Source organism: Neopsephotus bourkii, unplaced genomic scaffold (genome assembly GCF_033783945.1).
Source record: "Neopsephotus bourkii isolate Nb327-2 ecotype Australia unplaced genomic scaffold, CSIRO-AGI_Nbou_v1 NB_107, whole genome shotgun sequence".
Taxonomy (NCBI): Eukaryota; Metazoa; Chordata; class Aves; order Psittaciformes; family Psittacidae; genus Neopsephotus; species Neopsephotus bourkii.
This window is the reverse complement of record NW_026900624.1, coordinates 14998749-15021445: the sequence shown is the minus strand read 5'-3', so window position 1 is coordinate 15021445 and position 22697 is coordinate 14998749. Positions and strand designations below refer to the sequence as shown.

At 57.4% G+C, this 22697-nt stretch overlaps 2 protein-coding genes across 2 annotated transcripts; one reads left to right on the top strand and one right to left on the bottom strand.

Moving 5' to 3' along the window:
* The first annotated feature begins 944 nt into the window (after positions 1 to 944).
* On the top strand, positions 945 to 8334 carry CSDC2 (cold shock domain containing C2). Its single transcript, XM_061363022.1, has 4 exons — positions 945 to 1297; positions 7213 to 7472; positions 7709 to 7831; positions 8019 to 8334. The coding sequence occupies exons 1-4, from the start codon at positions 1082 to 1084 to the stop codon at positions 8179 to 8181; spliced, it is 762 nt and encodes a 253-aa protein (XP_061219006.1). The 5' UTR covers positions 945 to 1081; the 3' UTR covers positions 8182 to 8334.
* A 3088-nt stretch (positions 8335 to 11422) lies between these two features.
* PMM1 (phosphomannomutase 1) lies at positions 11423 to 22161 on the bottom strand. Its single transcript, XM_061362924.1, has 8 exons — positions 21999 to 22161; positions 21772 to 21889; positions 20899 to 20975; positions 20627 to 20718; positions 17430 to 17529; positions 16557 to 16632; positions 13612 to 13727; positions 11423 to 12925 (listed from the first exon to the last, which is right to left on the bottom strand). Exons 1-8 carry the CDS (start codon positions 22071 to 22073, stop codon positions 12803 to 12805), a joined length of 777 nt encoding a protein of 258 aa, XP_061218908.1. The 5' UTR covers positions 22074 to 22161; the 3' UTR covers positions 11423 to 12802.
* Between the last annotated feature and the right edge of the window lie 536 nt (positions 22162 to 22697).

The window sequence follows — 22697 nt, the reverse complement described above, 5'->3', positions numbered from 1 at the left end:
TACTACCCTGCAGCATTGGTCATTGGTGGAACAGCTCTGGTTACTACTATCACATTCACCTATGTAGAATAACTCAAGGAAAGAGCTGTGTAAGAAACCCAAAGCAACCCACCACCACCCCATGTCACAAGACGCCCATGACAGCTCCCTGCAGCACTGACACTGCGCCATGGTTGGTTGGGGTTCTTGCAAACTTTATTCCAGGATCACAGAGCCCTGCGTGTTAAGGTACTGGTGTGGTCCACCCTTCTGCTCCAAAATGAGGCTGATACCACCTAAATTCCTCCCGAAGGATGCCTGCCCAGCCTGTTCTAGAAACCTCCAGTGATGGAAACTCCGGTGCTTCCCCAGGCAATCTACTTAAGTAATTAACTGCCTGTTCTGTTAGAAAGCCTTTCCTAATGTCTAGCATCAATCTCACTCCTTGCAATTTAAACCCCACTACTCCTCACCTGTTCCCCAGTGGATACAACTGATTCCTGCCCTCATTGCATCGCCCTACGCCCCCAAGAGAGAAAGTCTCTGGCCAACTTGTGATGTTGCCTTTCCCATGGAGATGGCTGTCCTGATCAGAGTCATGTTGGCAGAGGGGAAACCAGAAAGGGAAGATCTTCTAGGCTCAGTGTGCTGATAGAAATGAGGCCAGAGCAGGGGCACAGGGCAATGGGGTGGATTTGTGGCATGTGCTCTCCTGGCTGTGCTGGGGGTGACTGCAACACCCATGGATGCTTGGGGGCTGCAGGCTTGGGCATATGGGGAGAGTGGCTGCAGCACCACCAGTAGGTCTTGGGGTGATATGGGAGAGGCTTGACCCGTTGCAGGGGACCCCCCTGGCTTTCTGGCCTGTTCCCCCCCTCCAGTGCCTGTGGGGCTGCCCTGTTGCATCCGGCCATGCCAGCGATGCACCGATGCACGTCACTTTGCATAACTGGAGTGATGCAGCCCCCCTGGGCTAACCCTCGTAGCCTCCAGCCTCCCATACAGCCTTGCTTCTTTAAGCCTAGCTCAGAAATGACCAGCCTGATCCCTCCCACCTGCCCGCTCCCCCTGGCCTGGCCCTGACGTCAGGGAAGGCGTGTGGATGCGTGTGTGTGTGCGAGGCGCACATCATCCACACATCAGATCCCGCAGGTCCATCAGCCGGCAGGCAGGCAGGCAGGCAGCCGAAGACAGCCCCCCGCAGCCAGGCTGCAGGAGAGACCACTGCTCCTCGCACGGCAGCGGAGGAGCGTTCGGCCCCGCCGAGCACCGATGCTTTGCAGAGCGCAACTCCAGGGAGCCCATCAGTGCTAAGGAGGTGAGTGAGGGGAGGCACAATGGCCATCCGGGGCTATTGTGGATAGAGGTTAAACTTCGTGCACCGCCACTGTCTTTTAAACCTGCTTTTTCCTTTTGACGGTGGAGAGGTGCGAGGCTGAGGCACGACTGCTCTCCCCCGGTTCGGTTGTTCCCCACCAGCCTCAGGAACAATAACTCCTCTGGAGGTGGCGGTGGCAGTGTGGTACTGTATGTCTGCTGTGGCTGGGGGGCAGACAGCCAGGGCTTTGCCATGAGGGGCTGAGATCAGCTGGACCCAGCTCTCTGATTGCCGGGTGAAGGGGAGGCAGTCTGTAAAAAACCCTTCTAATCAAACCAGGCTGATAATGATGTGGGCTTGAATTGGGGTTTCTTTAGGACTGGCTGCACTATTCATTCCTGCTGATGGCAAGTTAGATCCACAAAGGAGGAAGGAAGGACGCACAGATGAGGACATTTGCACCAGGTCTTTGAATAGACACTGTTCTAATTAAAAGAATGCACCCAAACCAAACCCAACAAAACAACCTAATTCCATACATTTGGTATTTGGGAGTGAGGATTATGCATATATGCTTAAAAGGTAAATCAAGCCTCCATGATGGCTTCTCCCTTTGCTTCTCCTTTGCATCTGGCAGCCTTCTTTCTCTCCCCCGTGGCCTCCTGGAGAACTGGGCACCCCAGCACTAAGGGAGCTTTTTATAATCGATCCATAAAGGTGACATTCATATTTTAGCGCTAAGCAGGCTGTATCGTAGGCGAGACTATCTCAGCAAAGATCCCTGGAGTTGGGAGCGTGATTGGCTTAGCTAGGGAGAGGATGCTGTCAGTCTGTATTCCCCCAAAACCGCCTAGTTTATTTTTCCTATAGTAATTTGTCTCAGCAGAGGGGTTTTTAACATGCAGGGTGGGCAAGGAAATTGCTTTGCTTGGTATTAACTCTTAACAGCATGACCAGGAAGGGGTGGGGAGGGCTGAGGGGCTTTCATTAGCATCGGGTAGAGACAGCATTTATAAAAACCTGCCAGACGCCAAGGCTGTGAGCCTCCTCCAAGGGAGGATGGAGAAACGCAGCCCAGCGAGGGGTAACCTGCTTGTGCCACCCGCTGCCTGGAGCCATCCAGGTTCCCCAGCTGGTTCCAGCCCTTCACGGCAGCCCCCAGGAGGTGCTGATGCGGGCTCTCTGCTGGCTGCCACATTGCTGCTGGGTCCCTTGGCATATGAATGTGCCAAGCAGCTGAAACGTGGGATTCTTATTGTTGCACTTAGCTCTGGGGGCACGTTTCTGCGTCTGGGGGGTGTAGCTCTTCTGTTTCAGCCTGTGTCTAGACAGGCCGGGTCTGGGGGGGCATCAGCTTCCACCGAGGATGGCGGTGGGCCAGAACATCGCTTTCCCTGCTTCGTGGGGTGAGGAGATGGCTGCCAGCAACCAGCTGCGGAGATGGGGGTCTGACATACAGACACCTTTCTGCTACTGGGGTGGACAAAGCAGGGAGGTAAACCTGGCTTCTGAACAGGGGCCACTGCCAGTCATGAGAGACAGAAAGAACATGATGGTGAGTGGCAGGGAAGAGCCCATGTAGCATCTTGCTGGAAAGGGCAGCAGGGAGAAAACAACTTGCAGCTCCTTGGCTGGGGCAGGGGGAGCGGCGGCACTCGGCAGACCCAAGCGTGGTGGCAGACAGCATCTGAGGCAGGGATTTGCAAAGGAATGCGGCGGCGGGAAGGGAAACAGCCCATAAAGGGGATGGTGGGTCACGACCAGAGCCGGAGCGTGACAGCCGCTGGTGGAGCAGCCATCCATCCATCCATCCGTCCATCCGTCCTGGGCAGCCTTGGGGTTCCAGCAGATGGGAAGGAGCACAAAGAAGTGCCGTGTAGGAGGGCCAGCTCACCGAGGGCCATTAAGCCAATTAAATATGCATTCCCCTGCCTGGCTGAGGGATGTGTGAGGGGTTTTCTTCGCTGCCACTAATGAACGGGGAGTGGCAGAGAGGGGCTGGTGCCTCTTCAAAAGGCTCCTTCTCCCCTTCTGGGAGACCTTGAAGGGCTGTTTAGTTAAACAAGGTCACAGACAGCACCCAAGTCAATGTGTTTGGCTTTAAAGAGGCAGAGAAAGACAGTGATTTTATTTGATAAAGCACAGACCTTTCAGTCGCTGATGATAAATGGGGTACTTGGATCTCAAGATAAAAGCTGATGTGTCTACTGCCTGTCTGCCTTAATTGGCCTGGCTTTCCTGCCTTCTGCCTGCGAGCATTCCGACTGTCAGCTTGGCTCGGGAGCCTGCCCTCTGAAAACACAAAAGCAAAGCTGGCTGCTGCTGCGGAAGGAAACCCTGTCACCAGAGCACTTTGGGGTTCATTCTGAGAGGTTTTATGTGGGGAGGTGGGAGCACAGGCAGAGTTGGGGTGTTGTTATGAGAAGCGTTCTTCCATGGAGTGCTGGTCTCGGTGCCGCTTGCACACCTCCTCAGGGGACTGTCACCCCAGGGGACCTGCAGGACAAAGCCACCCAGGGGAGACAGCGAGGTGCAGGTCCTGCAGTGCCTGTGGGGATGGGGCTACACTGGAGGAAGGCTTCCCAAGCCTCATGCCAGAGCTGGGCTGCTGCGGCCTCTGCTCGCCTCCTCGAGTGACCCGGATTTCATCCCTGCGCTGTAGACGTGCATGCAATGGGCACGGTGCTGAGGGTGGTGTCTGCCTGGCTGGCAGAGACCTGCGGTGGGGACAGGTGCTTGTGGTCCCAGCGAAGGGGAGCATGACACTGGTGATGGAGGAGAAGGGGAAATGCCCCCAAGTGCCTCCTCCTTGTCACCTGCTGGGGCTGCAGCATGGAGAAAGGGCTGGCAGAGGGTGGTGGGGTAGAGAACAGAGGAGGAAGAAGGGCAGGAGAGGCTTTCCCTGCTCTCCATCTGGGCTAGGGAGAGGGGACACCAGCAAGGACATGCTCATGTCTCCCCTCTTCTCTCAGCCTGCTTTTACTGAGTTTAATTTCCTCAGTCCCTTTGTTTGCTGCGGGGATTTAAATGAGGTGGAAGGCAGGATACCGCCCTGGAGCCCCATGGTGCCAAAGCTCCCGCTCAGCCTCAGCTTCACCAGCAGCAGCAAAACTGGGTGTTCGGTCACTGGGCCCCAAGGGTGACCCCCAAACAAAGAGAGAAGAGCAGAGAGTGCCTGGCCTTGGAAGCCAACCTTGGCATGGCCACAGGACAGGGGTCTCTGCTCTAGCCCCCACTCCAAGCAGGACTTAGGTGCAATGCCTCTGAGGAGGATGTGTCCAGGGGGCTGCACACCCCCAAGGATGGGGACCCCACAGCCTTGCAGTGCCCTGTCACTGTACAATCCCAGTGAGCTGCTGCGCTTTGCCAGGGCTTTCCCCACATCCCTACAGACCAGCCAGAGCTCCCCAAAGCACTGAGGGCTGATGCACTCAGCTTGTTTTCCCATGTGGGGCAAGCTGAGCTAATGGGGGCACACAGCAGTCGCCATCCTCAGGCCTCAGGAGTGTGTTCTCTGCCTCGGTGGTGCCCAGCAGGCTCCTGCTCAACCCAAAGCAGGAGGCCCTCCAGGGCACCCAGGCCGGTGCTGGTCCCACAGGTGAACCTGGCACAGACCCACTCTCGGCTGTCACTTCATTTGCCCAAGCCATTGTCTCCCTGCAAGGCTCCCCCTCTTGCGCACCCCTTCCCCTTCACCTCCTGTTTTTCTTTTCCCTCTGGGAAACTTCCATTTCACCAGCCTCACGTGGACCCGCTGGAGGAAGCTCTTTCTCCTGGTGCCAGCCAACCCCCTCAGCATACTAATAGTTTGCTCCAAGCATCCCTATTCAGGTTAAATACCCTCCATTGTCCCTAATCTGGTGGGGAAACAGAAAGGGTCTCCTCAGTGAAAGCAGCACGGAGGAGGCACTCTGTGGTGAAGCCATTTTCATAGTGTCAGCTCCATGATGTGGCAGAGAACTGAGGGCTGCTTCCCCACATCGCTCCGCTCGTCCAGCCCTGATCCTCCTGGGAAGACGCCAGATCCTGCAGCAGCGCTTGGGGACCACATCACTGCCCAGAAGCAGCCAGGCTGCTTGCCAGCACAGGCAGGGTGGGCAGGAGGGGGGGCACAGATGGGAGCAGTGTGGTGGCTGCCCAGGCTTTTGGATGCCTCGCTTGCGGGACTCCGTGAGCCCCTCTGAGCTCCTCGGGCACGGGGGAAGGAGATGGTGAGCCTGGGAATGGCAGGAGGAGATGCTGAGGCTGGCAAGGCAGGAGCTGAGCAGCCCTGGTGTGGGTGGGCCGTGGAGCAGGGGGCAGGGGCTTCATGGCACAGAGGAGCCAGTGAAGCGCGTGAAGGGGTGGATGGGAAGGCAGCGATGGGAAGGATGGTTCAGAGGGGTTTGCGGTTATGGCTGGAAGTCATCTTGAAGGGCAAGAGCAAAGTGCTGGGTTTTGCCTTGGCAGGGGCACCTCCAGCGTGGTCTCTGCTGCCTGAAACCTGGGTGAAGCTTTGCAGGGCTGAGCGGGAGCCACCCCTAGGACACTAACTGAGGTGTGGATGGGCAGACCCCCTGGGTCCCTCCCAACCCTTCAGCTGCTCTAGAAATCTCTTCCCATGTCCTTGGTGCCTGCTAATTTCAGAGCTGAGGTGACCCCCTTTTGTGCTTTGTCCCAGAGCCACTGTGCCTCGAGGGGCCATGGATGAGTCAGAAACCAAATTAACTATTCCCCGGGTTTCCCAGGGTGTGCTGGGGTCCTCCCAAAGGATGCTGCGTGCCACGGCGGGGTTGGCAGGGCTGCATGGGCTGGCAGGGAAGGGGATGCTAACAACGTGGGGTGTCAGGGGAAACCTGCTTCAGGGTTCATGCTCGGGGTGGTTCAGCCGTGCTCACGCTTGCTCTGGCTCCTGCTCTTTGGTGGGTGACTCGGTTGCCAGACCAGCTCTTGCACATCCCAGCACAGGGTTACCCCTTGGGCTTTACCTCCTTGCAAACCACACGATGCCTGCCAGAACCTGGGGCCCAATGCCCACAGCGGCAGTGGCTGAGCTGTCGTGGCCCATCTGAGGTGCCCCAGTGACGTGCGTGTAGCCTCCCACTGCCCCTTCCCTGTAGGGATGTGGCCAGTGGGCAGCAGGCTGCTGACTGGGGCTGGGCTTGGGTCCTACATCCCATAGCACTGAGGCAACCTCCAGCGGTGGGGAGACCTCAGACCCTGACCTCAGCCTGCCTGTTGGCTCAGCCCTTTTCCTTCATCCTTTCAGCAGAAATCCCAGGCTGTGGGAGCATCTCAGAGGCTGGGGCCGGGAGCCTTGGAGTGCTGGCACTGCATGGGCATCCTTCCCAAAATGGTCCCTACGCTCAGCTGCTCCTTCTCCCAGGACATGCTTCTTATTGACTTCATCTCTAATATATGGGATTATCCTGAAACAAATGAAAGACAAAGACATAAACCAGGTCCTTCCCTTGGGATTGTTTTGCAGGAACTGTTTAGATTGTTTAACTGCTCCAGTGGGACACTGGCACAGGTTGCGCACAGAAGCTGGGGCTGCCCCATCCCTGGCAGTGTTCAAGGCCAGGTTGGACGGGGCTTGGAGCAACCTGCTCTAGTGGAAGGTGTCCCTGCCTGTGGCAGGGGGTTGGAACTGGATGAGCTTTGAGGTCCCTTCTAACCCAAACCATTCTATGAATCTGTGAATAGCCTGGGTTGATCCAAGCCGGGATGGGCTTCCCAGGGCAATTCCTAGCACCTGGTGTTGGTGCTCAGTACCAAAGGCCATCACCCACAGTGTGATGTGGGTGTGTGCTGCCTGCACCCACAGGTGTGGGCTGGGAGCAGAGGGGGCTGTTCCTGACAGCAAACTGCCCCTGCTGCCAAACCCCCTCCCTGGGGATGCCCTCTAACACCCCCCTTTGCTCCCCTGGCCGCAGGTACCCAGCAGACCCGGGGTGCCCTCTCTCCCGCCGCCTGCCTGCCCATCTGTCCCCAGACCGGAGGAGCCCGCCGGCCCCACCATGTCATCGGACCCCAGCGCCCCGCCAGCGGTGCCCCCGCTGCACTCGCCCAAGTCTCCGGTGTGGCCCACCTTCCCCTTCCAGCGCGAGGGCAGCCGCATCTGGGAGCGCGGCAACCTGCTGCTGCGGGACCTGCCCAGCCCGCTCCCCACCAAGAGGACCAGGACCTACTCAGCGTGAGTACCCAGCGCACAGCAAGCGGGCTTGGGGCTGTCCCGCTCAGCTGAGCAGGGGCCACAGCCACCAGTAGGGCTCTTTGCGGCTGGGGCATGTTGCCACTGTGCAATCTCTGCACCTGTCTGCCGGCAGGTGGGATCCATATACTCTCCCCATGGAATGCTGCCTATTCCTAACAAACCCCTCCCTGTGCTGTCCCCCCCAGTGAGATATCTCCATCCCTTTCCTCCTGCAGCACAGCACGTGCCTCTGCTGGCCCCATCTTCAAGGGTGTCTGCAAGCAGTTCTCTCGCTCCCAGGGCCATGGGTTCATCACCCCCGAGAACGGCACAGAGGACATCTTCGTGCACGTGTCTGAGTAAGTCTGGGGATGTGTGGGGCTGGAGACCTGCGGGCTGGGGTTAGGAGGTCTCTGTGATGTGGAGATGAGGCTCTGCTTGTCCCCTACCCCCAAGGCGCTGCTGATGGATTGGGCATCTTCCTTCCTTGGTGCTGGGTGGTCCAGCTCTTGGCCCCAGCCCCACTTCTCCTCTCCTCTCCTGCAGCATCGAGGGGGAGTATGTGCCGGTGGAGGGGGACGAGGTGACGTACAAGGTCTGCCCCATCCCTCCCAAGAACCAGAAGTTCCAGGCGGTGGAGGTGGTCCTCACCAACCTGGCACCCCACACGAAGCACGAGACGTGGTCCGGCCAGATCATCGGCTCCTAGGCCCCTGGGGGGGGGCCACTGGCCGCTCGGCCCCACAGAGCCAACCTGCCCGGCCGCTCACACGGGGGCCCGAGGCGGCGGTGGGGCCGGGGCTGCCCCCAAACATGCAGGCGTTTGCGTTCGGTGTCTTTTATAAGGTTACGGTTTCCTTTCTCTGTGTGTGTTTGTAAGTGTCTGTCGAGGGGGACGGGGAAAGCAGAGCCCTCCCCTGCCGCCCTCCAGCGCTGGGGGCAGTGCCGAGCCCCATGTCCCCTTTCTTGCCCCGGAGGCCATGGGGATCAGGGGAACCAGCCCTGTCCCTGCCCACCGGTGCTGAGAGCGGGAGAGGGAAGGCTGGGGGAGCTTGGCTCGTCCTCCTAAACCCCGCTTTGGCAAGATGGGCTCCCCATTTGGTCTCATTGCCTACAGTACCCCAGCAGCAGGGCACGCTGTGGGGCTGGGGGGAAACAGGGCAGTGTGGGGCAGCGTATCACTATTGCTGGTAGCTGATGGCACCTTCCTGAGCCACATCCCTCCATCAGCAGACCTCAGGCCAGCGGTGTCACGGGGAGGTGGGTGGCTTACAGAAAGAAAACACCAAGGGGCAAATGGGTGCTGGCAGGGTGCTGGGCCCTGTACCCACAGGGGCAGGGGTGAACTTGGCACCCCTGTGCTCCCCACCACCCCTGGGCCGGTACTGCACTTAGTTTGGCTCCATACTGATGTGGTTTTGGGGGAGATGGCAGCGCCTCGTCCCCCCCAGCCCTCTGGAGACCCTGCTTCCTATCTGTATGTGTGTGTATGTGTGTGTGTGTGCATATCCATAGCTTGCCAGGGGGATGTGAGGGGCTGAGGGGTGTAAATAGCCTCAGCCACTTCTCCCCAGCCCCTCGGTGTAGGCAGGGTCTCGTATACAAAGCACAAACTTCTTTGGTTTTGGTCTTCTCTGCCATGCCCTGGCCAGGCGGGCTCAGGAGGGACAAGGCAGAGGTCAATGGGACAAGGACACCTTACACCGGGCTGGGCCGGAGCTGACCCCAGGCGATGCTCCAAGAATCATCAGCATCTGAAAGGGTTTATTCCAAGTGGGCCTGGGGAGGTGACACCCAGCTCCCTGGGGACCTGCTCCCTGCGCATGGCCCTCAGCACTGATGGAGAGAGGCCTTTTCCACCTCTTGCTGCTGCTGCTGCGGTGAGGACGGGTCTGTTGTAAGCAGGGAGAAGGGACGAGGCCGGTGCCAGCCAGGCCCTGTGGGTTCAGGAGGACCCACTGCCTGCTGCCCCAGCCCAGGCTGACGTGGGGATACCCCACAGCCCGTCTCACTGCCAACCCCAAGCCCGGCTCACCCAGGGGCTGTGGTGATGCTGGCTCAGGCCCCAGGATCCCTGGGACACAGAGTCAGCTTGGCCAAGGCAAACCTTGATTGATTTGGTTGGTTTCCCTTTCCCTATTTTTGGGGGGAATAAACTACAACCCCAGACTTGTGGTGTTTTTACAACTCCGGTGTGTTTCCCGCCTGTCTGACCATGTGTCAACCTTTGTAACATTGGCAATAAACCATTAAAAGTGACTTTCCCATGAGCCCTGCCCATCCTGGCTCTTTGTCCTGTGTGTGTAACAGTGGGGATGCTGCTGGCTGTCCCAGGTAAAGGACCTGGAGCACTCAGGGATTCATCCAGACAGCATGGCCTGGGGGTTCGGGGGTGCTCCAGTTTTGCTCAGGCGGAGCAGATGCTGAGCCTGGGACGGGAGGCTGCTGCCCACTGGGATGGGGACTGGGGTTGGGGCTGGTCTCCCACTGCTGCAGGGATTTTGGGTACCTGCCATCTGGATGTGTCTCAGCCCAACAGAGCCCAGCACAAAGCACACGCTGCCTCCAACCACTGCGTGTTGTAGCTTTAATAGGATTGATTTTATTTGTTTTAATATACATATATCTGTATTTAAATATATTTCTTATTTAACAGTTGGTATTTGCCAGACAGGAGCTGCCCATCTCACACAGACACGGAGCCACTCCCCAGCACAGGGCCCACCACATCATCTCACTCACACATGCACAGAACCCCCAGCTCACACCACAGGCACCCAGCGGGTGAGGAACATCATGGCAAAGGGGTCTCAGGCGCAGGCACAGGGCTCGCACCCCAGCTCTGTGCCTCATCCCTGCCTGCAAGGGCACAAAGCAGGCAGCCGGGACTCTCAGCAGCCCTGCTTGAGCAGCAGGGTGGGAGCAGATGAGGCCCCTTCAACCTCAGCCATGCTGTGACTCTGAGGTGCTGCCCCAGGTACTTCTGATAGCATCCTCACCCCTCCAGCAGGACAGCTGCTCCTGCTGCAAGGTGCCCTCAGCTGGCCCAGGCTTGGTGTAAGCCACAGACAGGAACAGGGAAGGCTCCTGGGCTTGATCCCACCCGTGCACACAGGGTGAGCTCTTGAGCAGACAGTGATGGCAGGTGCCATGGAGGCCAACCCTGCCTCTGCTCTGCTCGCCCTGCAAGCCCCCCACCCTGAGCAAGGGACGCACTGCCACCGGGACAGAGCCTGTCCTTCCCTTCAAATGTGCAAGTCATCTCAGCCCCCAGGGCCACCAGTGTCTTGTGACTTCAGGGCTGCTCTTCATTCACCACTGAACTCACAAGAGCTCCTGCTGGGTTTGAATACACTACAGGAAAATTAACCCCCCCCAACCGCACACATCACCTGATCCACAGTGAAACAGAGAAGGAGGAACCACAAAACACGATTCCTCCATGAAGGTTTCAGTGCCAAAACCAGTGGCCTGTGAAAAGAGTAGCCTGCATTCAGGTTTCTCCAACAGGTCCTCTTCTGCCATGCAACAATCTCTGGGTAGAAAGAGGAGTTTGTGCATTTGTTGGGGATCTCTGGATGCTGGGCAGACCCTTGTGCTCATGCAGATGGGGTGCATTACAGACCTGATGCGTTGTAGAGTTAAGAGGTGCAGTCAGGAGGAGGAGCAGCACCCCTGCTCCTGTGGCCAGGCAGCAGCACCAAGGACCACTCAGGACTCTGCCCGTGGCCACATGGGAGCTCTGCCCTGGGTGTATGAGTACTGACATATCTCACCTGATGCATGCAGTCCCTTGGTTACGGTGGTGGCAGCCAGCTGAGAAACTTCTCTCTGCAGTCCAGGTGGGAGATGAGGAACAATGGCAAGGACAGCAGGAACAGGAGAAAAAGGGGAGAGAAAGCAGGACCAAGAGACAGGACAGTGCCACAGCAACAGGGGCGTGGTGAGAAAGGGGAGGGTTGCAGGAACATTCACTATCTTCCAGGACCACAAACACCAGGTACGTGTGCCCTGGGTAGCTGTAAGTGGACATCTCCCTGGAGGGGATCCCTGAGCTTCTCTGGAGTACCAAGTTGTGACTAGTGTCATCGGTGCAGCCACATGTCCCAGCACAGCTGCCAGGAACAAAGGGGCAACATGAGGTCAAGGGCTGAAGGGCAGATGTGGTTTTGCAAAGCATGAAGACCCAGAAGAGAGCAGCAGGACATATGACAGTACTGCAGATCCTGCCTCCCTAAAGGTGACCATGTAAACTGAGCGTATGGGGTGAGATGGGGTGGAAAAGCAGGCTTGGAGGGCACTGTTGAGGGGGTACCTCCATTGGCACTACGAACCAAGTCTGGCCTGTGTTGGCCCTCTCTGAGGATGCCTCTGGCAGCAGGATGGAAAGCTGAGCACTGGGAAGGAAGGCGACCTGGTCTGTTATGAATGCCCTGGGTGAGGTTTTACATTGACACACTTGTGACACCTAATGGACATGGCAGTGGGCAGAGGACCAGGAAGCCTTCTGCCCACAGCGGCTCCACAGAGTGCCCTGCACACATCAGGTGCCTGGCGTCCTCCAGCCACACCAGAGAAGGTCTCATTTGAGAACACAGAAAATACATCCTGGGGTTTTTTTGAGGGCTAAAGAGAGAATTAGTTTCTTCATGCACCTGAGCAAAGCTCAGAGCAGAAACCCAGTCAGTCATTCTAAAACTGTAATTCCCAGGTCACCTGTAGTGACTGGCAGAGCGTGGCATTGAGGGCAAGGACATGGCGACCTCCTCTTTTAGGATGCCCAATGCTGCAACCAGCTGGGGTCGCAGCTACCCCTTCCTACTTGGAGCAAACAGCCTTCCTGGCCTCCTGCCTCAGAGCAGCCCCATGGAGAGTGCCTGGGGCCTCAGCAGCCCCAGCCTCCCCAGCCAAGGTGCAAAGGGGAGAGAAAGGTGAGACACATGCTCCCTCATGCAGAAGTGTTGAGAGAAACAGAGGGAAAAGAAGAGAAGAGGGGAGGGAGCACAGGATGGTCACACACACGCTCTTGTGACTGGCCCCTTCAGTGCTTTCTGACCAAGAAAGCATCTCCATTGCTGCCCCCCCAGCCCAAACTGTAAGAGAGAAGTTTTTCTGGAGGCGAGGAGGGTCTGCTCCTGTGAGCCCCAGCCGCAGATGGGGAGTGCCAAAGGGCTGCTCAGCAAAGCCCCCTCCTGCGCACCCACCTGCGCTCATGCCTTACATCCCTTCCAGCCCTGCAGAGTGGGGATTTCCAGTCACCCTGAGCAGATCCCTCCAGTGAAGGTGCTTTTCCTGGCGGGGGAGAGGGCAGGGCTGCGGGACCTGTGCAGTCAGCACTCGTTTGCTCTCTCCGGAAAGAAGATCTCGCGGCATCGCTGGACCGTGTCCTGTGGGTTCTGGACGCTGTGTCCCACCGTGCGGGGATCATCGTAGATCTCATAGTCGTTCCCTCCCTGCAGGGAGACAGGAAACAGGGAAGGTGTTAGCAGGGCATCACCAGAGCATCCTCATCCGTGCTTCCACATCTGGCTCTGACAGAGGATGTCAGGGCTCTGCTGTCCCAGAGAGGCAGATGGGCCTGGGTTGGAGCCCTGCTCCCTCCCTCTTGTCTCCCCTCCTCTGTGCCATGGGAGGAGCGTAGAAAGGATGGGGAAGGCCCAGGACCAGCAAAGCTTTTGCAGGGAGCCAGGAGCTCCCTGCCCTGCCTATGGATGAACTAGCAAAAGATGTGGTGGGCGCATGTGGGGCGCAGAGGTTGCCCGCATCTGGAAAGAGCTGAGTGGATGGCCAAGCTTGTCTACAGCAGCAAGGGAGCATCATCCTTCACTGCTGTAAAGGGAAGGTGAAGCTGTTCCTGCTACTGAAAAGCCCTCTCCTAAGTGCATTTTGGGTCCTATGAGCCACAAGAGTGGCTGCATCCCCCGAGAGTGCCAGGGGCAGTGCTGAGCTGGACCTGCTCCCCAGCACAGTGACCCTGCTACCATCATGAGCCTTCTGCAAACCTCTGTTGCACGAGAACGTCTCTTCCCCTGGCAGCACTAGAGGTGCCACAGGTTGAACCTAGGCTGTGGAACCATGATGGAGCAGCACCATGCAGGAGAGAAAGCGGCCAAGTGAGGGGTGAGCAGGGGATACTCACAGGGGTCGTCTCATTCCCAAAGAAGTGGATGGTGTCAAATCTCTCGTCATCAAGCACGTTGAGGCAGTAGCGCTTGTCCCAGCCCTCCGGGAAGACGTCAAAGCTGATCATGCCACCTGCCAGCACAAGGAAGGGCAACACTGGTGGGAGCTGACAGGGTGTCCCCCATGCTGGGGTGGGAGAGGTCCAGATGTCTGTGTGCAGCCCTCAGCCCAAACAGGAGCCAGGTACCAGCTCTGCCTTGGTGTGCCTCTGCAGCATGTAGCTGTTCCTATGACAACGGGCTGGAGTGACATCAGTGTGGCTGTGGTGACCATCAGCACAGCTCCCCTGACTGCAGGCAGGCAGCAAGCAGGAACCAGCACTGCAAGGGGGGATGCTGGGATGGGAGCTCCCAAGAGATGCATCTGCTGGGAGACATTGGATCACAGCTTGCATCAGCATGTTCTGTGTCACAACGGGGGGCAACCAAGGCTCCTGTGTGAACATCACTGGCCCTCCTAGAGCGCTCTGGTGCTCCTTAACCCTGCAGGGACTGGGACCTCCCAGCACCCTGCATGCTCAAAGCACTCCCCATGCACCACACAGCTCAGGGGTCCCAGCTGGCCGTGCTGCAGGCCCCACGCAGGCTGTGTGCACTGATCAAGGATGGTCCATGGAGGTACCATCAACATAACTGGGGCACCAACCTGGCCTGTCACCTCTTGCTGCAACAGTCAGGTGTGAGTTGCTCACATCTGGAGGGGCACAAAGGCAGATGTGGCAGATGTACAGAGGTGAGGGAGCTTTCATAGAGTGCACACATGTGTGCACATGAAACCCACAGCCACCCAGGGTTAGCAGACTTCCAGCCCTTGCTTTCAGACCAGGCTTACCCCAGAACCTTTTCAGGGTTCTCAGAGGCAGCAGCTTCCCCATCCTTGTGAGCCACCACACTGCATGCATAGGCTGCAGAGTCAGAACCTTGTCCCAGCACCAACACGGGTGACAAGTTCCTCCCAAAACAAAGCCTTAGGGCACACGCACGTTGTGATCTCGCTTGGAGCCAGGAGTAATGGGGATTTCAACTTGGATGTGCATCCTCCTGCCAGTTCAGGTCTCTGCTCTTGGCTCCATGGGGACCATTTGCTTCTCCAGGCAGTCTGCTAGGCTGACAGCAGTCCTGGAGTTGCACACTCTCCTTCTCCACAAATCACAACCCTACTGCTCTTAGGAAGCAGGTACTTCTAGTAGTAAAGTAGACAGCTATCCACAGGGATGGCTCCTGCTGGAGGAGAGGCACTGATTCCCCAGACCATTCAAACGTTCAGCTCCTGATGCCATGATCCTCTCCTCCATGGCTGTTTGAGGTATCCCTGTTGGAGCCCTCCTTGGAGCCTGAGGAGCTGAGGATGGAGTCTGTGTGTTCAGCTTGGGGCAGAGGTTTCCCTACCTGGGCAGGACACTGTGATATGTATGGGAGCAAGTGCCCTACAACCCCAAGGATGGGGATGCGCCCAGACTTGAAGCAGGAGTCAGCATGGGAGCACGAGCCAAACTTGTCTGACCTCATTAAAATCCTTCCTTGTTTAGTATCCAAAGCCATTTATCTGTGAAAAACGCTGTTTCGCTGCATCCTGGCCTTTTAAACACAACGGAGCAGCTAGAAGGGGGTCTTGATGCCAGTTGCAGAGGGTAGGAAACTTGAAGGGAGAAGAGCTGGTGTGGGGACAGCCAGCACTGTCCCTTTCCTAGGCAGAGCATGGGTCTGGGGGGCTGCTGGGAGATCCTCCATCACCTCTGGGGCTTGTGTCCTCCACAGTCCGGGCCAAGGCACATGGAGCCAGCCTGGCAGAAGAGCCCCATTCCCACGTGTTCCTGGTGTTGGATGCCTGACCTGAGACACACTGTGTTTTCTCTGTGGAGGAGCGGGGGGCCCGCAGCTCCCCTTGTCTTGATGCTTCTACACAACAGGCCCAGGCTCTTCATGGTGGTTTCCCAAAGTCAGAGGAGAGAGGCCCATTGTTCTGCTCTCGTCCCCCGTGCCTGCAGGGACCTTGTCCTTCTCTGCTGTGACAAACAGTGTGCGTCAGTGCTGTGGGCAGCAGAGGATGCTGCTGGCAGGATGCTGAAGGGGCTGCAAGCAGGGGCTATAAGGGGGCCAGACCCGCAGTACTTGTCCACGCTGGGTCAAGAGTGGGGTGTCACCTCGTGGCTCTCAGCCTTGTCACACCCTTTCCCTTTAGCTCAGGCTACCACATGGCACCTTCTTATCTCAGACATACCCATGTGCCCTGTGGAGGGTCTCGTCCACCACCAGCCCCACCGCTTACACACCCTCATTTTGCTCTCCAGGCTGGCCAGACCCCCAGGACTGCTCAAGCCCCTCCTTTGGTTCCTCATCTTCACTAAGGGTGGCTCTCACTTGCAAAAGCCACCCCAAGAAGTGGCCCATGGCACAGAGCTGCAGGCTCCTCGCCTCTCACAGCTCTTCCTCCAAGAAGAAAGAGGTTTCCTCTGTAGCCAACCCTCCCAAGTAAACCCCAGAGCTGAGACACGCATGAGACTCCTGTCTCATTCCTAGAGAGAAGCGCATGTGCCTGGAGCTCTGCTGGCCACGCTGCTGCTGCTGCTGCTGGAGCCAGAACAGACCTCCTGGGGAGGGGAAGTTCTGCAGAGCTAACTGGAATTAAGGCAGGGATAACGTGGCAGGACAAAATCCCTCCCGTCTGCCTGCCTGCAGGGGAGCTGAATCTGCAGCACAGTTTATTCTCTGCTGTCGCCCTGTTTTGGATGTGAATGGGGTGTCCCTGCAGCAGCTCTCCAGGACTATGAGCTCTCTGTGCTCCTCCCTGGGTCTCCAGGCCCCCAGAGGGAACAGCCAGGATTCCTGCTCCCCTTCCCAGCATTTCATGGGAAACACAATGAAGAGGCCAGGCAAAGCCAGGGCAGCTCTCTCCACTCACCTCGAGAGAAACGCAGGCCTTTGCCAGCAAACTCCCTCTGCAGGGCTGCCACAAACTTCTCCCGAATCCGCTCTTTCTGTGGAGCAAGGAGGAAAAGGGAGGAAAAAAGGTGGGATAATTGGATACTGACAGTCAACCAGAACCCACCGTAAGCTGTCTGCTGGGCAGCTATGGCCCCTTGCTCTGCTCCCTTCCCACCCTCCCTGAGCCCCAGTACAAGCACATTCAGCCAGCTTTCACCAGCCCTGACCCGTGTCACGTACAGGCCACCAGCTCAGCAGCTCCTGGGAAGAGCAGGTCCCAGCCCTTCCTCGCTGCAGTTACCCCAAAGCCAAGCTCCCAACCCAGTCTCCAGCTTTGCTGCAAAAGTCTTGCCAAGTCCAACCGATCCCTCAACCCCAAGGAAGCTCCCCCAGACAGGCACTGCTGTGAGCATGGGCCAAGTGCTCCAGAGACCTGCCCAGCAGATCTGCCATGCACCTCCCAGTCTGGAAAGCCCATTAGTTCCAGCTCTGTTGGGGCTGGGAGAGTGAGGGACAGAAGGCAGCTGCTGGGCAGCCTTTGGTTACCGTAAATGAGGAAACACCCTATTAAATAAGTGCCTTATTCCCTGGGGCTCTCCCACAGCACAAGGAATCCTGCTGGCCAACCCACTGCATTGGTGGTACCCAATGAAGTCAAATTCTTCCATCCATCTGTGTCTTTCCTTAAGTTTTCTGACCCCCCCCAGTGCTGTTTTCACCTTGGTGCATGTGCTGGCCTGGTGCACAGTTTGGAGCTGGGCTCCTTTCTCCTTGGGAAGGGCAGGAAGCAGGTAAGACCTGAGATCTGTGGTGGTGCAACACCAGCAAAGGGGAGGGTGAGCCTGTGTACCTTGTCCAGCTCGGAGAACTCGATTCGCTCCTCTGGGGTGCAGCTGCGCCCGATGGGGGAGATGTTCAGCATCCCATTGCGAAACTCAATAAAGGTTCCTCTGTGGGTGGACAAGGGCACAGGGTTACTATGCAGGGAGACTAAAACACACCTTCCCAGGGGAATGGCTGCTTCGTGAGACATGCAGTCCCTGCAGGGACAGGCAATAGGAGAGGAGCCGTGCCCACTCACAGGTACTTCATGCCAGGTAAAGACCAGGCATCAGCACCCCTGATTAGTGTCTCCAAGGAGACTGTAAGAGAAGAGGAGTAAACAGTTCCTGTGTGCCCTGGGGATGGGCTGGAAGCAACGAGCACAGGGGAGATGATAGGAAACGTTTTCTAATGTTATGAATAACCGCAAAGACAGAGGAGGCCACGAAGATGCTGCAAGGGTTGGAGCAGCTCTGCTCTGGAGGCAGGCTGAGAGCTGGGCTTGTTCAGCCTGGAGAAAAGAAGGCTCCAGGGAGACCTTAGAGCAGCTTCCAGAGCCTGAAGGGATCCTCCAAGAACTCTGGAAAGGGGCTTTTTCCAGGGGCCTGTAGTGACAGGACAAGGGGGAATGGCTTTAACCTGACAGAGGGGAGATTTAGGTTAGAGATAAGGAATTAGTTACTGTGAGGGTGGTGAGGCCCTGGCAGAGGTTGCCCAGAGAAGCTGTGGCTGCCCCATCCCTGGCAGTGTTCAAGGCCAGGCTAGACAGGGCTTGGAGCCTCCTGCTCTAGCGGAAGGTGTCCCTGCCCATGGCAGGGGGTTGGAACTGGCTGAGCTTTAAGGTCCCTTCCAACACAAACCATTCTATGATTCTATTGGCAGGACTGCACCAACCGCCTGATGGGACAGTGGCATCTCCACCCGTGGGGGCTTTTAAGAAGTGCTGGGTGTGTTGGGTGAAGCTGGCAGTGCCTTGGGGCAGTGAGATGGAACAGGTCAGTGTAACTGGCTCCTGATGTCTGGCAGCAGGCTGATGAGCAATCACAACTCCTTTGTGGGACACAAATCAGGTAGGACCCACCAGGGCCTTTGTATCTCAGTTTGTCCCCCTGCACCTTTCACTGCAACTCTCACCTAAGTTTGCACAGACAGGACCCAGTTCCTGCTTGCCATCCCCACCTTGCACTGGGACCACCACTCTGCCACCTCCTCGTTGGGCTGGTTCAAAGCACTGGGCTGGCAGAACACTACTCCTTTCTTTTTACTTTGTTATAAACCCCCGGTTCTCTCCGCTTATCACCTTGGAATAACTCACCCAGGGTTCAGATGGGTACCAAGGCTAGCAGGGCAGCAGAAACAGGGGACAGATGGCAGCACTGCTCATTGGAAAACAGACTGAAACTTGTGGAAACCTAGCTGGAGCAGGGAGATCTCCTTCCCTGTCCAGCAGAGGAGCCCTGAGCTCATTACCCCCGATGTCCCTCCCAACCCTGTGCACTGTTTCTCTGTAGTAAAGTGCTACCACTCTGAGACTGGGGGAAAAACTCTCAGCCTCCTGTCTTGTAAGTCAGTGAAGGAATGGACACATGGGCATGGAGAATGGACATGGGGAATAGACATATGGGCAGGCATGCCGGCAGCTGGGAACAGCATCTCTGCAGCACCAAGTGTTCAGCAGCTCATGCGCTAAGCCAAGACTCGGGAAATGGGGTTTAAAGTCCATGCTCTGCTAGAAATCCCATAAGCCTAAATCCACAGAGGTGACTGGGAGCTGAAACTCTGCCAGGCTGTTGGGCAACCAGACAACAATGAGAAAACCAAACAGCCTTGACGGTCCCAGCCCACACTTCTGGGGCATGTTTTGCTGTCAGCCCTGTTGTAAAGAACCACTCTGTCCCCCCTCACTGGTCACTGTATTGCCACATGGTGATTCACATCAGGCAACTGATCCGGATCACAGTATTTAGCAACTTTTACCAGCTTACAAACACAAATGGAGAGCAGGAACAAACCGGCCAGGGCGAGAGAAGGGCAGAGCTGCTGCTTGCAACAGCCCTATTGGCTCATGGTTTGTGAAACCATGGTCTGAGGGGTAGTTTGACACTGCTCCCACTCTGGTTTAACTGTAGGCTGCCTCTGAAAGAGGGCCTCTTCCTCTCCCCTTCTACCTTCATGTCATCTCTTCCCTCTCCCTCTCCTTTCTGTGATAATAGGATGAGCTGATCCAATGGAAAACTACCCTTTTCTTTGCTGGCAGTGGACTAGTCTTCCTTCAGATGAGGTGTACCAGTCCAATGCACCCTGTGGCTGCTGGATTCCATGGGGCAAGCAGACAGAAACACTGGTTTAGAAACAGTGTGAAGCTGTGTGCTGAGGCGCTGGGCCTCCCATCTAAACAGCTGTTGTTCATCTGCTTGAAAATCATAGGACCAATGATGCCTGACGCGCTGACTGGTAATGACCTGGTACCATTGTCCTAAATGAGATGCACACAGTGGCTGTACCGTGATGGATGCAGTGGCTGTACCCTGATGGATGCAGTGGCTGTACCCTGATGGATGCAGTGGCTGTACCCCGATGGATGCAGTGGCTGTACCCCGATGCATGCAGTGGCTGTAACCTGATGCATGCAGTGGCTGTACCCTGATGGATGTAGTGGCTGTATCCCGATGGATGCAATGGCTGTACCCTGATGGATGTAGTGGCTGTACCCTGATGGATGCAGTGGCTGTACCCTGATAGATGCAGTGGCTGTACCCTGATGGACGTAGTGGCTGTACCCTGATGGATGCAGTGGCTGTACCCTGATGGATGCAGTGGCTGTACCCTGATGGACGTAGTGGCTGTACCCTGATGGATGCAGTGGCTGTACCCTGATGGATGCAGTGGCTGTACCCTGATGGACGTAGTGGCTGTACCCTGATGGACGTAGTGGCTGTACCCTGATGGATTTTCTTCGCTTCCCAGGGAAGAAAATCCAAATGGAAAAGCAGGCATTATGCTAAAAAATAGTGAACACCCTCCAGAAAAAAAGACCCTCCTCCACTATTTGCCCACGGTGCCCAGCTTGGTGCGTCAATGATCCTACATGGGACCTCTAGATGGTAAGATAAAGGCTGCAGCAAGCAAATTCAGTAGCTCAGCTGTTCTCAGGCCATCTCTGGAGCTCAGAGCTCCATAGCAATCAGTGATACAACTGCCATTTGCATGGGCTGGGGCCGTTACCGTTTCTTGGGCAGCTTCAGCAGCGCCATGTAGTTGAGACAGAAGTTGATCAGGTCCTGCAGCAGCTCTTCTCCCAGGTGGTCCTGGATGGCCTGACAGAGGAGAAGGAGTGAGGAAGATGCTTGACCTCCCAAGAAGCCCACCCAAGAACATGAACTGGAGGTGTGAGACTTTCAGATCTGGCGTTTAGGGGGGGGAGAAAAGAGGGGCCAGGCATGCTCCCCATGGCATACAGGGAGCAAGGAGCATGGCTGCAAGGAGGCTGGACATACCTGCTTTGAGACCAGCTGCCCATTCTTGTATTGCACTGTGCCGTTCTCTGCAAAGACGTAGTCAAACTTATCAATGACTGTGGGGGAAGGAAACAAAACCATGAAACATGGGCACTGCCTGGGAAAAGGGGTCAAAAGGACTGGGCTGAGGACTGAGCCCCTCATCCTCCTGCTGCCTTAGTGCCACACTGCCCCCATCCGCAAAGGGCCACCAGCCCTCTCTGCTCCCCGCAAAGCGAGCACGGACATTATCTGCTGCTCGCATGTGGGGAGCTGACGCATGCAGGGGGGAAACGACCTGGCCGAGGTCACGGGGTGAATCAATGGCAGGATGAAGATAACGGCTCCAAAATACCGGGCTTCCAACTACGTGCGTGTCATTCTGCTGCCCGTCCTCCCCTCCCTTCCCCGCTGCCATGCCGTTACCGGTTATCTAACTCCAGCCCCCGGCCACACAGCGCTGCCGACTCAGCAACCAGCCTCAGCCGGGCATTTCTCAGCCTCCCCGCTCTATCTATCAGGGAAGAGCTCGGGGCCCAGCCGAGCCTGGCATCCGCGCCAGAGCAGGAAATCACGGCGGAGGGCGCAGCGGCTGCCCCGCTCCCCCCTTTACCCCATGTCCCCACTGAACACGATGAGGAACCCCCGGACACCCCACCTCGGCGCAGCAGGTAGCAAAGCTCCTGCCCGCGACAGGGGGAGCCCAGATGAAGGCTGTACAAACCCAGCGCCGGAGCCGGCAGCGCTGGTTGCAGCACCCATTCCTGCCCGCTCTCCACAGCGGGGGAAGGATTAGCATGGCCATCCCGCCCCAAGGGCAGGCTTGGGTCAGGTTTAGGACACGGGGGAGGGAGCCCATGGTGCGCGCCTCACCTTCATCGCCGTCCCCCAGCTGCTCGGCTATCTTGGCGTAGTCGGAGCCCCCCACCACGCCGATGTGCACCCTCTCCCGCAGCTCCCGCAGGAACGCGTCCACCTCCGGGTCGATTTTCTGGCGGGGAAGCAGCGGGTGAGGCCCCGCCGGCGGGACGCGCTCCGCCATGCCGCGCTGCCCTCGGACCCCGCTTTCCGCCCAGCCCCGTGCCCCGCTGCCCCGCTACCTGCCGAGCCGGTGTCAGGGTCCCATCCACGTCGAAGAGGCACAGCACCCGGCCCCGCGCCGCTGCCGCCGCCATCCCGCCGCCCACCCGGCCTCTGGCAGCTGGAGGCGGGACCGCGCTGAGGCGGCGATGGCGGCCGCACCGCCCTCCCGGGCAACCCCGCATCAATGCGCGGCCACGGAGGACCCCTCCACCGACAATCATCCGTACATACATGTGGTCGAAGGGCCCTTCCGTGTTGCCTTAATGTGTGGGTCTTGAATGGCTTCCGTTCTTCAGCTCTTTCTGCTTCAGAACCCTCACGAAGGGCCTGGGGTTTTGGCGGGGGGGGTGGCGGTAGGAATGTGTCTTTACATGTTATTGCTGCAGTGCCCCTGTATTTAGGGGCTGGGGTCGGGGTTGAGCTGCCCGGTAAGCTCGGCTCCCGCGGGGGTTTCTGTGTCCTGAGGAAAGGGGCCGGAGCAGCGTGCATTCACCCTGTTGGTGCCCATGCCTCACCCTGTGTTTCCAATAGGATGCTGTCAGTAGCTCGTATGTTCACTGGGGAAGTACACTCTTCAGCCTCCACGCCCCTGCAGAAAGCCAAATCTATTCGTTGCTGTAACTTTTTGCTTTGACCTGCTTAAGCAATTACCCCATGAGCCATTTAGGATTAATCAGACCATCTGGCCAGGCCATATTCACAGGGATCCGTGTTAC

Bases quoted from the DNA above. Each gene is read 5' to 3' on its own strand.
- CSDC2 (XM_061363022.1), top strand. From the start codon at position 1,082: ATGCGTGTGTGTGTGCGAGGCGCACATCATCCACACATCAGATCCCGC. The intron at 1,298-7,212 runs GTGAGTGAGGGG...CCCTGGCCGCAG, and splicing joins AGCCCATCAGTGCTAAGGAG to GTACCCAGCAGACCCGGGGT. The intron at 7,473-7,708 runs GTGAGTACCCAG...TTCCTCCTGCAG, and splicing joins AGGACCAGGACCTACTCAGC to CACAGCACGTGCCTCTGCTG.
- PMM1 (XM_061362924.1), bottom strand. From the start codon at position 22,073: ATGGCGGCGGCAGCGGCGCGGGGCCGGGTGCTGTGCCTCTTCGACGTG. The intron at 17,530-20,626 runs GTAACGGCCCCA...GTCCACCCACAG, and splicing joins CTGAAGCTGCCCAAGAAACG to AGGAACCTTTATTGAGTTTC. The intron at 16,633-17,429 runs GTACACAGGCTC...CTTGCTCCACAG, and splicing joins AGTTCTCCGAGCTGGACAAG to AAAGAGCGGATTCGGGAGAA.